The sequence below is a fragment of the Canis lupus genome, chromosome 35 (assembly GCF_048164855.1).
Source record: "Canis lupus baileyi chromosome 35, mCanLup2.hap1, whole genome shotgun sequence".
Taxonomy (NCBI): Eukaryota; Metazoa; Chordata; class Mammalia; order Carnivora; family Canidae; genus Canis; species Canis lupus.
Genome location: NC_132872.1, coordinates 12974581 through 12988066, shown reverse-complemented (window position 1 = coordinate 12988066; position 13486 = coordinate 12974581). Strand labels below are relative to the sequence as shown.

Below are 13486 nucleotides of genomic sequence, written 5' to 3'. Positions count from 1 at the left end.
TACTTCAGGAAATAGCACGTCAGTGGCGGGTGCTGGCATGGCCAGGGGCGCGCCGTTGGTGCCCTCGCCCTACTGCGGCCAGTGACGGGCACTCACTGTAGTGGAGTCGGGAGGCCCGGGTTCTAGCCCCAGACTCGGCCAAGAGGCTGCGGGAGCCCCTGGGAGCCTCTGTGACATCTCTGACTCCCAAGTCTGCGACTGGGGGTCGTAGGCTTGTCACTCTACCAAAAGTCTTGGGATCCTGGCAAAATGTGACCACCTGAAGCCCTGTCCTAGGGCAGGAGGTGTGTGTGTGGGGGGGGGACCGATTGGGGTGCCCCCTCAGGAAGTGGGCAGTGGGGGAGGAAGGAGGCTGGCCTGGGTGGGAGGGCCGGAGTCTAACTCCCTGCCTGGGTTTAATGAGCCCCGGAGCTCTGTGCGGGCTGCTTTTCACCACCTTTTATTTGGTCAGACAGGGGGCTCAATAAATCTTTAGTTCTGTGGACTCCCCTCGTGGAATTGTTGAAGGAGAAAGCTTTTTGCAAATGACTGGAAAGCCCTTTGCAAATATAAAGTGCTTATTTAGATGCAAACGAAAAATCCAAGGTGCCTGTGACTCATCTGGTACCTATTGTGCTTGCTGCAAAGACGCGGAGGCTTGCCTGTGTGATGGGTGCCATTTGAGAGCCACTTAAAGAACTCCCTGGTGAATGAATTTGGTTGCATTATTCCTGGGCCCCTAGCGGAGGACTCTAATTCTCACCGATCAGAACGCGTCCTCCTCCTCTGACACTTTCTCAGCCCTCTCCCTGAGCTAGTTCTGACCCAGGATGCTGTGGGAGGGGGCTGGCCCCCTGGGGAGGCAAGGCGCCAAGGGGGGTGGTGGTGGTAGGGGCTTGTGCTTTTTAAAAAAGAAAAGGCAGCATTAATCCAAGCATCCAGGGCTATGCCTAAGAATCTAATGACAATAGTATTACTTGCTTTCAAAACCTCTTTTTATCATTTCGTTTCCTTTCCTAGCTCTTACTACCCTGTTATTACATACCAGGGCTTCATGGCCAAAAAATGCTGAATCCATTTGGTCAAGTGTGTCAGACTGGTGAGTAGCATTGTGTGCAGACCAAAGGTCTGCATGAATGACTGCATTTTTAATGAATTGACCAGCTATTTGGCATCCCATGAACAGAATTTAATGCTGTGTACTGCACGCTGCCGTGAAGGATGATGGAGACAGCTTTTCCAAGGCCGAGTCTCACTCCTAGAACAGAGAAGAGGCTCCATCTTTAGGTTTGATGAGGATGGGTTCATGTCAACATACAAGAAGAAAGCTTCCTTCTCCCTTGGGGCCAAGGCATGGCTTGTTCTTCAGATTTCAGGTGGTGAGGGCAATGCATTCTGGGGCTTTTCCTCCATGGGACAGAAGCCAATTCAAGGTTTATTCTTGTTGGTTGTGGTGAAAAGTGGAAGTGTATGTCAAGGGCAGCTGCTGCCAGTGAAATGGTGCTCTCGTGCAGGTTGGAAAAAGGCACCCTCTCCTGGCCGACTCAAGGTTTGCAAAGAAACACTGGCTGAACTCAGTTCCCAAACGCTTGTGCGGGACACAGCCCGTACCACCTCACCTGCAGGCCCCACGTGTGCGACTGTGTGTGGGTGGAGTGTGGAGGCACAATCTTAAGAGAGTACAGAGGAAGGCTGGGAACTGGGAAGCCAGGAGGGGGGCTGCCTCTAAGCTCCCTGCTCCAAGGCTCATCTTCACCCAGTCGCTCATGTTCTTTCTGAAGGGGCATATCTGTGCTCTAAACCCTGGCTACCTCAGGCAAGGACCACTCGATTCAGTTTAATATTCTTTGTTCAACGTCTGTACTTGGCACAGCAGGGAGGCACATGGGTGATGAAGAGCTAGGACTACTGTAAGAGTTTTTGGGTGGTAGAGGTGATGATACAGCAAACCAGATGCAGGCTGCTACTTATGTCACTTATATATTTAGGTACTAAATGTCCGGAAATCACACAAAAGGCTTACATGTTATAAGCAGAGTTCTATTCTCAGAGAGCTAAAAATATTATAAAATCCCTAACGATCCCCTCATTTTAAAACAGCTTTATCAAGATATAATTCACATATCACACAATTCATTCATTTAAAGCGTACAATTCAGTGTTTTGGGGTGTATTTATAGAACTATGCAACTATCTCCCTTTATTTTTAAACACATTCTTTAATGGTGTGAGTCCCAGCCTTCTGGCCATGTTCTTTGATTTTCTTTCTCAGTTGGAGAGCCAATCAAGTGATAAAAGTCAAAAGACTATCCAGTTCGCTGGATGGATGGTCTGCAGTAGTATCATTAGAGGGTGGGGTTTCCAGGTTCATTCTTTGGTTGTTATTCAAGATTCTCAACTTAGCACATGAAAGGGAGTTTAGGCTGTTGATGGAGAGGACACAACCCCGGGGGTGGGGGTGTGTAAATGTCAAAGGAGGGGAAATGAGGAAGACCTGCTTTAGGACCTCTAGCTAAAGGGAGGCTAGAGATGCCTTATGATAGTTACAGAGAAAGCACTATGAGAGTTCAGGGGCAATGGAATCAAGTGGTAGAAATTTGCCAGGGCTTCGTGGGCCAGGGTGTGGTAGACTTTGAAGGAAGAGAGGCCATGGAGCAACCCAGAAAGAGACGAGAATGAAAGATAGATTGAGGCCATAGTGCAGAAAACTTAAAATCCTAGGCTGGGAAGGTAATTCTAACATTTATTCCACAGGCCAAGGAGATGGCGAAGAAGACAGTGCTCCATGGAGGGAGCGCAATGGACATTTGGACTTTATTGCTGGGGGAATAATTCTGAGAGTGGCGTGTAGGACCAGTTAGGAGGCTGTGGTAAAAGTCCAGTGAGAGGTCATAGGAACCTAAAATAAGCAGGCACGGTAAGAAAGGAAAGATAAAAAAAAAAAAAAAAAAAAAAAAAAAAAAAAAAAAAAGAAAGGAAAGATAGGGGCAAATTTGGGGAAGAAATGGCAAAAATAGAGTCTATAAGCCTTGTCTGCTTAGATGAGGAAGAGAGAGGAGTGGAACCAAACCTGAGATTATGAGGCAATGATGCTGCCAATAAGGGATGATCAAGTCAAGATGGTTTGGTGCTTTGAGGGTTTGAGGGTTTGGCTTTTAACATTTTAAGGAGCCAGTGAGCTATCCAGGTGGTAAGGTGGCTTGAAACTCAGGGGAGATCGTAGAGGTGTAGCTAGAGATTTGAGGAGGCTTAGCACAAAGCCTGAGGTTATGAACTTGGAGTCAGATAGACATGAATTCCAGTGCTGGCACGGCTCCCTATGAGGATGTGACTTTAGGCAAATTCCTTCCTTCCCCTAAGAAACTGGAAATGAAGTCAATAGTAGCAGTTGAGTTGTTGTGAAGATAGAATGAAGGAGTGAGTGTGTGTCAGAGCCTTAGCACTGGGTGGTAAGTTCTCAATGATTGGCAGACCTTGTTTGGGCTCCCCTGTTCAGGCTAAGGAGTGGGTATATGGTACTTCTGGGAGGAGTGGAGGACAGAGAAGAGGTGGACAGTGGGTGGGGAGGACAGTGAGAGGGGACCCAAAGAAGGGAAGGTTGGAGGCCCTTGAGTGGCAACAGAGGCCCTGGGCTGCAGAGAGCAAACTCCTTTCCCAGGGCTCTCTGTGGGCCTGGAGATGTCCAGGGGAGCCCTGGGGACGTCCAAGGCCCAGGCTGGGAAAAGGGAAAAGAGGGAAAAAAACACAACAAGAGGAGAAGCGAGGAAGAGAGGTGCCCCAGGGCCAGGGCAGCACACTCTTCATTCCTCGGGATGGAAAGCCATGCCACTCAGGTGGAACATGTGCCAGTTTGAGTCACAATCACAAAGATCCACACCAGCAACCAAAAAGCAATTCAAAACGAACATCATTGTTTACTTATTTACCTTAAACTCTATGAAGGATATTAATAAATAGCTAGATCACAGCCATAGTTCCTGTGATTGCCCTTCTCCCATCCACTTCTCTCCTCTCTGCCTCCTTGCAAATCCTCCCAAGGTTTTCTCTCTTCTCTCCCTCTTCCCCCTCCTTTCTTCCTCCACTTTACCAAAAAAGCAACAAAATAGTCACAAGAAACTTTCCTCCCAACTCTTGTTGGCTCACCTTCTGGCCTTGTTCCCCCTCCTCCATCCCTCATTTGCTCTCCATGAGGAATCACAAAAGCCCTAAAGGATGGCAAAAAGGCAAAACCAGAATCCTCTTTAGGGGTCTGGGAAGCAGGAAAGGCCAGGAAAGCTTATAGGATGATTGTTTTTCTCCTGCCACAGGGGTCCCTTCTCTACTGCAAATCATAGTTTAAAAGAAAAAGAGAGAGGAGAAAATGTCCTAGTGATTAAGTCCTACTTGGCAGAGACCCCAGGGCCCTCCAAGGCAAAGCCTGGGCATCATACACAGCAGGAGCAGTTTCCCCAGGCTGGTTTCCTGTACCACCTAGCAGCCTGAACCTGCTGGAAGGGGAATCCCAGCCCTACCTGTCGATGCTGATGGCACAGAGGTTCAGGATGCTGGCTGTACACATCATGACATCCAGGGTGACGAAAACATCGCAGCAGATACGGCTGAAGTTCCAGACTCCACCTGTCACCTGAGCGGCAGAGACAAGGCTGTTAGTATAGCCCCCCCACCGCCACCTCCCCCACAAAACCCAGTCAACTCTGCTGTCTTCCTGAGGCTACCCTCCACATACCCTCCATGTGGTCAGTACTCTTGTTGCCAAGGGCAGGCAGATGCTGAGGGAGTGCCCGGCTGCTCAAGATGGTTGTTCAAGGAAGGACAAATTCACAGAATGTTAGAACATTAGAGCTGGAATTAGTCCAATGTCTCTCAAAGTGTGGTCCACAGTGGGGTGCTCATTAAAGATACAGTTTCTGAACCCTTCTCTAGGCCAACTGAGTCAGAATCTCTGAAGCTGGAGCCAATGAATTTTCATTTTTTAAATACTCCCTCCAGTTCCCCCTGTCCCCATACCCATCCACCAAGGCTTGAGAATTACTGATCTAGTTCAAACTCAGGAGGCAACTAAAGCTCATTGTGGTTAAGTGATGCCCATAGATGTCCAGCTGGTAGTGAAAGAGCTTGGGTGAGAGCCAGATGTGTGCACTGTGCCCACACTGCCTTTCTGAAGCCCTCCCCACAGCGGAAAGCTCACCATATACTCAGGAAATAAGCAGAGGGCACATTTGTCATAGAACTTACCTCTAAAATGAAAATCTAGCTGGCTTCTGTTTTTAAAGCTTGGAAGCATATCTGTAAGAACCTCTGTGAAATAAGTCTGTGCCAGTGTGCCTGCCTTGAACACCCTGGTTTCAGTTCCCAGGAGCTGGGGGGTGGGGGTGGGGAAGGGGTCCAGGGCATTGGAAAGGCGCTCAGGTCCTCTCTACCACTCATAGCACCAGTGAGGACAGTCCCAACTTCACGCATTTACACGTATGTTCCAAGCTCTGAAACTTCCTCCCAGTAATGCTTACAGAGTCAGGAACTTAGGTAATTGAATATAGATTCTAGCACATTTCTATCTTATTTTGAAATGTTTAACATCATCTAATCAAACCAGAGCGATATGTCAGGGAGATTGTCACTTTCAGAGTGTCCATAGACTCCAATTCTTGGGTCCTGAGGCCTTTGTGCGTTTGCCAGCTTCCTGTCTGCGGTGACTATGGTTCTCAAAGAGAAACCCCATGAAGCTTCGTGCCCCCAGCTGTAGCTGTGCTCATGATATCCCTGCTGGGCTGGACCGATGGCTATTTAAGAGGAACGGGAGTGAAAAATAGGTACAGTAGCCTCTAAAGTAGCTTCTTAAGGGAAAAACAGATATTGAGCAAACGAGAGAGTGTGTAAAGATGGTGCTGTTGCTCTGGTGACTTTTTGTCACCCAAGATTCTTATTACATGGCCAGGACACTTTCCTGTTCATTCCTGATTTAGCCCACTAAAGAAAGGTTCTGAAAGCCTCTCACCCCAATCACGTCTTTCCCCTTAGACTTATTTCTTTTCAGCATCTGATTTTAGCCCTATAGTTAGTCATCTCCAGACTCTATTTTGAGAAACCCTGACCAAAGATATTTTGCTGAAAAGCAACAATGAAAAGTTCAAACTAGTGAAGAAGTCATTATTTTTGTTCATTAGGTTGCAGATTCACTTTCTTTTAGTTCAGCCGTTTGGCTTTGTATAAATAAGGCCTAATATGAATTTATAGGAATTCTGAGAATGAGAAACTCATAAAAAGGGAACTGTATAGTCATAATAGCACTACGATTTAAGGGATCCAGGAGAATAAAGGATGGTTTTCTCAGTACATAGGATGGTTGTATGCTGTAAAAGCTTCTTGCAGAGGTTGAATTTTGTATACTAGGTCTCATTTTAACATGTGTCTATTACTTAATTTATGTATTAAATTGGGTAAACCTCACTTTTTGTTTTGCAAAGTTGTGAAAATCTGTCTGTGTCTGTAAGCTGAGAGTAAAAATGTAGGTGAGAGAGGATAGTTATGACGACAGCAAGCTCCAGTGCTTGCTGTGGGTTTATTTGATGGTTAGTTAATTAATTAGTTAATTCATTCATTCATAAAGCAAGTAGTTGTGAAGCCCCTGATACTTAGTTCATAGAAGGAGGATTTGTTATGTGTTTTAAGAAGTTTTAAAAATGTACTTCGGGTCCTGTCCTTGAAGAATTTATATGATGACTGAGGAGCAAGGTATTCTTAAATAAAATAACCAGAGATCATCATGAGGTCTTAACATCGTTAATACAATCTAATGTTTATTGAGAACTTACTTTTCCATGGGTCACTTACCCACATGACCCATTTGGGGAATTTCTTTTCTTTTTTTAAAGATTTTATTTATTTATTCATGAGACACACACACACACACACAGAGAGAGAGAGAGAGAGAGAGAGGCAGAGACACAGAGGGAGAAGCAGGCTCCATGCAGGGACCTGACATGGGACTCGATCCCAGGTCTCCAGGATCACAGGGCCAAAGGCAGGCGCTAAACTGCTGAACCACCCAGGGATCCCCATTTGGGGAATTTCTATAGTTTTGAAAGTTTAGATTCTGAAAACTGAATTTGTTTTTAACTGTATATGCTCTTAAAGCTTTTTGGGAACAAATTATATACTTACTTGCTAGGAAAGTAAATGGCTGTTACTTAATTCTGTAGGAGCAGGGACTTTGACTTGTTTGCTGTTGCATCCTCGGCTCCTAGAGCAGTACCCAGCGGGCAAGTATATTCTGGAAGAGTGAATGGTCTCTGACATAATCTGTATTAATACTACTAGCTAACGTTTACTGAATGCTTACAAAGTCTGATGTTCTACAAAGCACTTTACATACAATGCCTCTATTGCTGCTTATAATCCCGTGACAGGTGGCTACTGTTTTCACTGCAGAAAAAGGGACAAAACCTGGGAAAGGGTCTAGTACTTCACCAGGGGTGGCACAGCTAGCAGAGGCAGACAGGGCATTGGAATGTAGGCTGTGACCTGCCCTGCTATGCTTGAGCGTCGAGTCAGGAGGGGGCAGTTGTTGGAAAATGATGGGAATGGGCAGACGCAAGGGGCAGGGAGAAAACCATGCGCTCATCAAGGATTTTTGTGTGACACGCTGCATCACCTCCCTTCTAGGAAATGGCACTCCTTTCTCTCTGATTGCCTTCATCACAGAGTTCCAAAAATAGTGCAAAAGATAGAGGTGGCTGCTGGCCTTGGGGTCTAGTGAAAGCACACAGTTGGCAAGGTTTTTGGTACCCTGCTTCTTTTGCCCCGCAGGGCCAAAGCCCTTCTAGCTGTCCCTTGGCTTCTCCTGTGCCACCCTATTTTGACTGTCCTCTTCTCCCATCTCCAATTCTGCTAGAAAAAGTCCCATTCTCCTTAATCTCAGCTAAGTGTCAAAAAAACAAAACAAAACAAAACAAAAACAAAAAAAACCCCCAAATGATCTGATCAGCAGATTGAAGTAACTCCCACTAAGATGCCATCATTTAACCTTCCCTGGAGCTTACTCCTTAAGGTGAGTCTCTAACTGGTGGCACGTGTAATGGAAAAACTTAAAAAAAATTACTGGAGTCCTGCACATCAAGTAAATAATAGTAAGCAGTCCATAGAGCTGCAAAGGGCCAACACCATGCTTAAGCAACTCTCACACATGGTCTCATAGCAACCTGATGAGGTAAATATTATTTCCAATGTTATAGGTAAAGAAATGGAGACTGAGAACGGTTGAGTGCTTTGCCTAAGGACACGTAGCTGGTAAAGAAGCTGGAATTTCAGATTCTTCATATTCCCGATCGCTCTATTTTGCTTTTCAGTGGGTAGCACCTTGCCACGCCACTGCTGGGGGCTCACGTGTGAGTGGGTGTGGGTGAAGAGAGGGCCCAGGAGAGAGACACTAAGAAAATAACTGTGATACAATGAGAACAGTGCAGATGGTGAGGTAAGGGCAGAGTGTGGGGGGGAACATAAAAGGGAAAGGGAATTTTGAAATTAAAGCAGAAAAAAAAAAAAAAAAGCAAGACCAAAATCTGATGGGTTTAGGGCTCTTTAGAGACATGATTTTACCTTTCTCCTAAATTCTAATGAGTAGCTCACTACAGAATTCTCAGTAGCCAGGTGGTGTTAACTCTCACTTGCTAATGAATATAACTAACTCCCTTTGGCAATACAGAAGGTGGGAGTAAGCAAGAAAGTGTCTTCAGGTACTGAAGTTGGCTATTGATTTCCAACAGACACAGCCTAAGGCAGCATTTCCCAAATTTACTGATTATAAGGCAGCATTTCCCAAATCACCTAAGGCTCTTATTAAACAAAATGATTCCCAGGCCCCACTCAGAATAATAAGTCCCTCCAGTGAATTCTTCTGCTTCCTAAGGAGGTTTGGGAAACACTGGTCTGGGATCCAGGGGCATGATATTGTCTTCAGAAATGGTCATCCCTAAAAGCAGGGCTCCTTGAGCATTCTGTGTCCCATGGATCCCTTTGGTCTCATGGTTCCCTTCTCAGAAGAATATTTTTAAGTGAATATAATAAAATATAACGGATCACAAAGAATACCAATTATATTGAAATGTAATGACCAAAGTATTTGAATATATGTGCTTCTTTAATAATGCATTAAGTAACAAAACATAGCGACCGGTCCAAAATTCTCATGATTTCAAAGTACTGGTGAATGTCAATGGTATTTCAAGGTATCTGCGACAATTGTAATGTGATTTGAAAATATAAATATCTGTGATTTCAACTGGTGACACTAAGGATTTCTTCTGCTCTGGTTAATGCCTATATTCATACTTGAAGAAAATACTAAATTTCAGTTTAGTGAAAATAAAGAAGTGATTTTATTTACGTCCAAGTTGATGGACTCCCCTGATTAAGAATTCCTGCTCTAGCAGATGGATTTTTAGTTGTTTGGGGAGGTGTCCAAGGCACAAAAATGGACTTCTCTAGCCTCTTCAGTCCACTTTTGTTTGCTACGTTTGGAATCTTTTTGGGGGGCAGAGAGATTGTTGTGAGGCAAGATAGGGGATCCAATGATCTGAATTTCAATTTCCTCATCTGTGAGATGGGGGGTGGTTTATAGATTAGTGGTTCCTAAATGTCAGTTTGTAGCAGGTGACCAGGTGCCTGCACAAATTACCCAGGGCTGGGGAGGGGCACTGGTACAATTACTGCAGACTTTCCCCTGGAAATTCGGGTTTGGTAGATCTGGGGTAGACCCAGCAGTCTGTATTTTGAACAAGCAGCTCTCTGTAATAAAGGTTTTGCTCAGAACTGCTCAAAGTTTAGATGCGTTTAGATGTGTAAGAGTCATGGGAGAACCCATTGAAAATGCAGACCCTCCTTTATTTTTAACAATCAATGTCAAAAAAAAAAAAAAAAAAACAATCAATGTCATTACAAGGCCCAAAGGTTCGTCTCTCCCAAAATAGTGTTGCTCTTTCCCATCATCACTATCTGACCTTGATCACTGCCTGTGGTGGGACTCTCTGTCTGAATGCCCCCCCTCCGCCCCCACTCTTTTTGGCTTGGTCTATATTACTCTATTCTCACATCTTTTTTCCTGTCCACACTGGGACCCAAGTATTCTGAGTTTAGTATTCTAAATGTTCCTCTGGCTGCTTGCGTTGCCTTTCTGCCCTGATATAAGTGCATTAAACATCACAAAAGGTGCTTAACCGAGTGGAACAAAATGGGATGTTTGTGCTTGGAGAGGGAGCTCCACACAGACTGCAGCTTCTAAAGCAGGAAATTAAAAACTTGAGAGGGAATCAGAGATAGAACTATTTGTTATGGCACAGAAGCGAGTTTTCGAGAAAATGCGGCAAGCTGAATTAAAGAGAGCCAGGCGAGGGCCCTCTGCCATATAACCTACCCTGAGATTACTTGCATGATTTTCATCCTGAATTCCTCTGCTAGGCCTGAGGACAAAGAAAACCGATGAATGTCAGTGACCAGCCCCTGCTAGTCTCCCAGGCCAAGCCCACGCTCCTGTGTGCCTTAATGATGAGAATGGTACGGTGAAAGCCACTGTGGTATGTACTTGCTGGCTGTCCTCTGCCTTCATTGCAATAGTCCTTGAATTCCACTGGGAATCCATGAAATTCCTGAGCAGGTCTTTGATGTGTTCCTTCCATGTGCTAAACCAACTCTTCTATCCAGTGATTAGAGAAAATCAAGTGCCAGAAGCCAGTCCAATCAAAGTACTCCTTGACACTTCTACTAGAAATTCTGGACAAAGATTTTCTGTCTTGGTGTGAATGGTGTGGTGCACACATGTGAGGTCTACAGCTTGCCCTATGTTGTGGATAATGTCAACACATAGAAGGAAGCTGAGAGAACTGTAGAGAAATGGAGCTGGGATCCTGCTCAAACTATGCCTGCAGCCCACCCTACCACAGGACTTTTAAAGAACAATGCATTCTGTTTATTGTTTAAGTCAATTAGAATTAAGTTTTCTTTTACTTAATGTTAAAAGTGTCTTAACTAAGATGTTTATAGCTCACATTTTTTAGTTATCAAGGCACTTTCTCCATTGGCAATGGTGAAGCCTAACATCAAGCTATGAGATAGGTTAAGTATGCTTGTCACCTCCATCTTATTCCCTTGATTCCAAGACTTCTGACGCCCAGTTCTGAGTCTTTCTCATAGCATAATGCTGTGCAGGGTAACATTCATCCTGGTGAATTCCAGAAGCACAATGTCCTATGACATTTTATTTGTCTATCTCACAGCAGTTCCCCATACCACGTCTTCTTTTTAAGTAAAACCCATATTTTCACTTTCTTTTCTATCCTCCCCTGTATCCTTCCCTTATGATCCAATTTCGGCTAATTAAACTTAAGTGAAGTCCCTTAGGGGATGCTTTGAGGCACTCCAGGCAAAGGGCTTTTTTTTTTTTTTTTAAGATTTTATTTATTTATTCATGAGAGACAGAGAGAGAGAGAGAGAAGCAGAGACATAAGCAGAGGGAGAAGCAGGCTCCTTGAGAGGAACCTGATGTGGGAATTGATCCCAAGACCACGGGATCGTGACCTGAACCAAAGGCAGATGCTCAGCCACTGAGCTACCCAGGCGTCCCAGGAAAGGGCTCCTCCCGTTTCCTTCTTTGCTGTCCTCACCCATCCTATTTATGAATACTGCCATGATGCTGAGGGCCATGGCAGCCACCCTATGAAGAGCATAAGGAAGTAAGCCAGTTTGCCACGGGTAGAAGAGATTGGTCTTTCATGACACCATGGGACAGCTGAATCAACACCAACAACCTTCCTCCAGAATTCTGGTTGTGTGAGAGAAGTTACTCCTATTTGTTTAAGCCATGCCTAGTAAAGTTTTCCAATGTTTATAGCCATACACACTGGTGCCTGGAAAAATTAGGCAAATTTCCTTCGAGGGAAGGTATCTGGCCAGTATGAGCCAATATTTCCTTCAAAGAAGATAGATGTATTCAAATCAAAGCACAGGAAGCTGTGAATTTGGCAGTTAATGTGGCTACCACATGGTGTTCTCATTTCTGTGCTGTCCTCTTGGGGGCCCTCAAGCCTACAGTGGTCTCTGTGCTGTGGTCAACACTGCATCCTTTCCTCTTTCAAGGGAGCTCTTAGGTATAAGCTTGTAATTACTAGGCCAGTTACTCAAACTGTACCACCATTAGATAAGTTAGTGAGAATAATGCTGTGCTCTTCTCTGAGATACATTCATAGTCCCTTTAAGGGCTCAAACTACTCTTTTCTCTCATTGAGATACCCTATCTGCTTCTGAGGTCCACAGAAAGCAGGCAAATATTTAAGGTGAAGAAAAATAGAGGGATCCCTGGATGGCTCAGTGGTTTAGCGCCTGCCTTTGGCCCGGGGCATGATCCTGGGATCGAGTCCCACATCGGACTCCCTGCATGGAGCCTGCTTCTCCCTCTTCCTGTGTCTCTGCCTCTCTCTCTCTCTCTGTATGTCTCTCATGAATAAATAAATAAATAAAATCTTTAAAAAAAGAAAAGAAAAATATATACTGTGGTGGGTTAGAGAGACCTGTCCTTTGGATTAGAACCTTCTAATATCTTAACTGGTTGTCTATTAATTAGGGCTGCTTTAAGTCATGTTCTATCTTTTATTGAGAGTCCACCTTAGTGGACTGTTGGCAAAGTGGTACAGAAATATTAAGTTGCATTGACTAGAGCTTTAAAGCAACTAGGGAAGACCAAAGAGGTCCCAAAGCCCATTTCCCAATGGAGCGACGTCTCCCAAATCTGCTTTATATGTTTGTAGACTTATTTGACCATACTCTTCATTACTGAACACTTGCACCAACTAACCTATTGGACGGAATGCACATTGAATTTTGTGAGGGGGAACCAAGAGCTCTACCAGAGCTCATCTCATAGGGGAAAACTCATAGATCCAACCTGCAGAGAGTTCAGTAAGCCTTTGGCAAGATTTCATGCTGGCTCTATGTGGGCTCAGTTGCTTTTCTATGCTCATCAGAAGGGGGACATCATCAATTTTGGCAGGTGTGGCTTGAAGGGGATGCCATAGGTGTCTACTGTGGAAAAATCCCCAGGTCAATATCCTACACCAGTATCTATAGAGATTTTCCAATGTGGTCTATCCAGAGTCCTGGAAGCAACCACAAAGGGACAGTTGAGTGGCTTTGTTATAGATACCAGATGACTGGTTTTATTTCAGAGGCAATTAAATTAAAATGTTTATTAGAGTGAAATTCCTCATCCTGTATTTCTTTCTGACAGTCAGCCTTCTGAAAGACGTGAGAATCCTTGTAATGTATAGGTGTGGACCGAAACACTTTGAGGTGTGGGATGATGGTGTTAGGAATCCCTAACTAATCCATACTAGTTTGTAGCACTTGATCTGCCTTAACTCTTGAACAGAAATATCATAGGTGTCTAACTCCTTTTCAGTCTCATTATTATTGAATGTAAAAAAGATAAACAGCTCAATGAAACAATAGATATGGCTACAGA

At 44.6% G+C, this 13486-nt stretch overlaps 2 protein-coding genes across 2 annotated transcripts in view; one reads left to right on the top strand and one right to left on the bottom strand.

The window, feature by feature from the left end:
• QTRT2 (queuine tRNA-ribosyltransferase accessory subunit 2) overlaps positions 1-13486 on the top strand; it is a 144624-nt gene that overhangs the window by 74560 nt on the left and 56578 nt on the right. The window lies entirely within an intron of this gene.
• The window catches only part of DRD3 (dopamine receptor D3), a 45860-nt gene that overhangs the window by 22989 nt on the left and 9385 nt on the right, over positions 1-13486 (bottom strand). The window contains exon 3 of the mRNA XM_072811671.1: positions 4491-4603. Within this exon, the coding sequence (XP_072667772.1) occupies positions 4491-4603 (113 nt within the window). The remainder of the gene's footprint in view (positions 1-4490; positions 4604-13486) is intronic.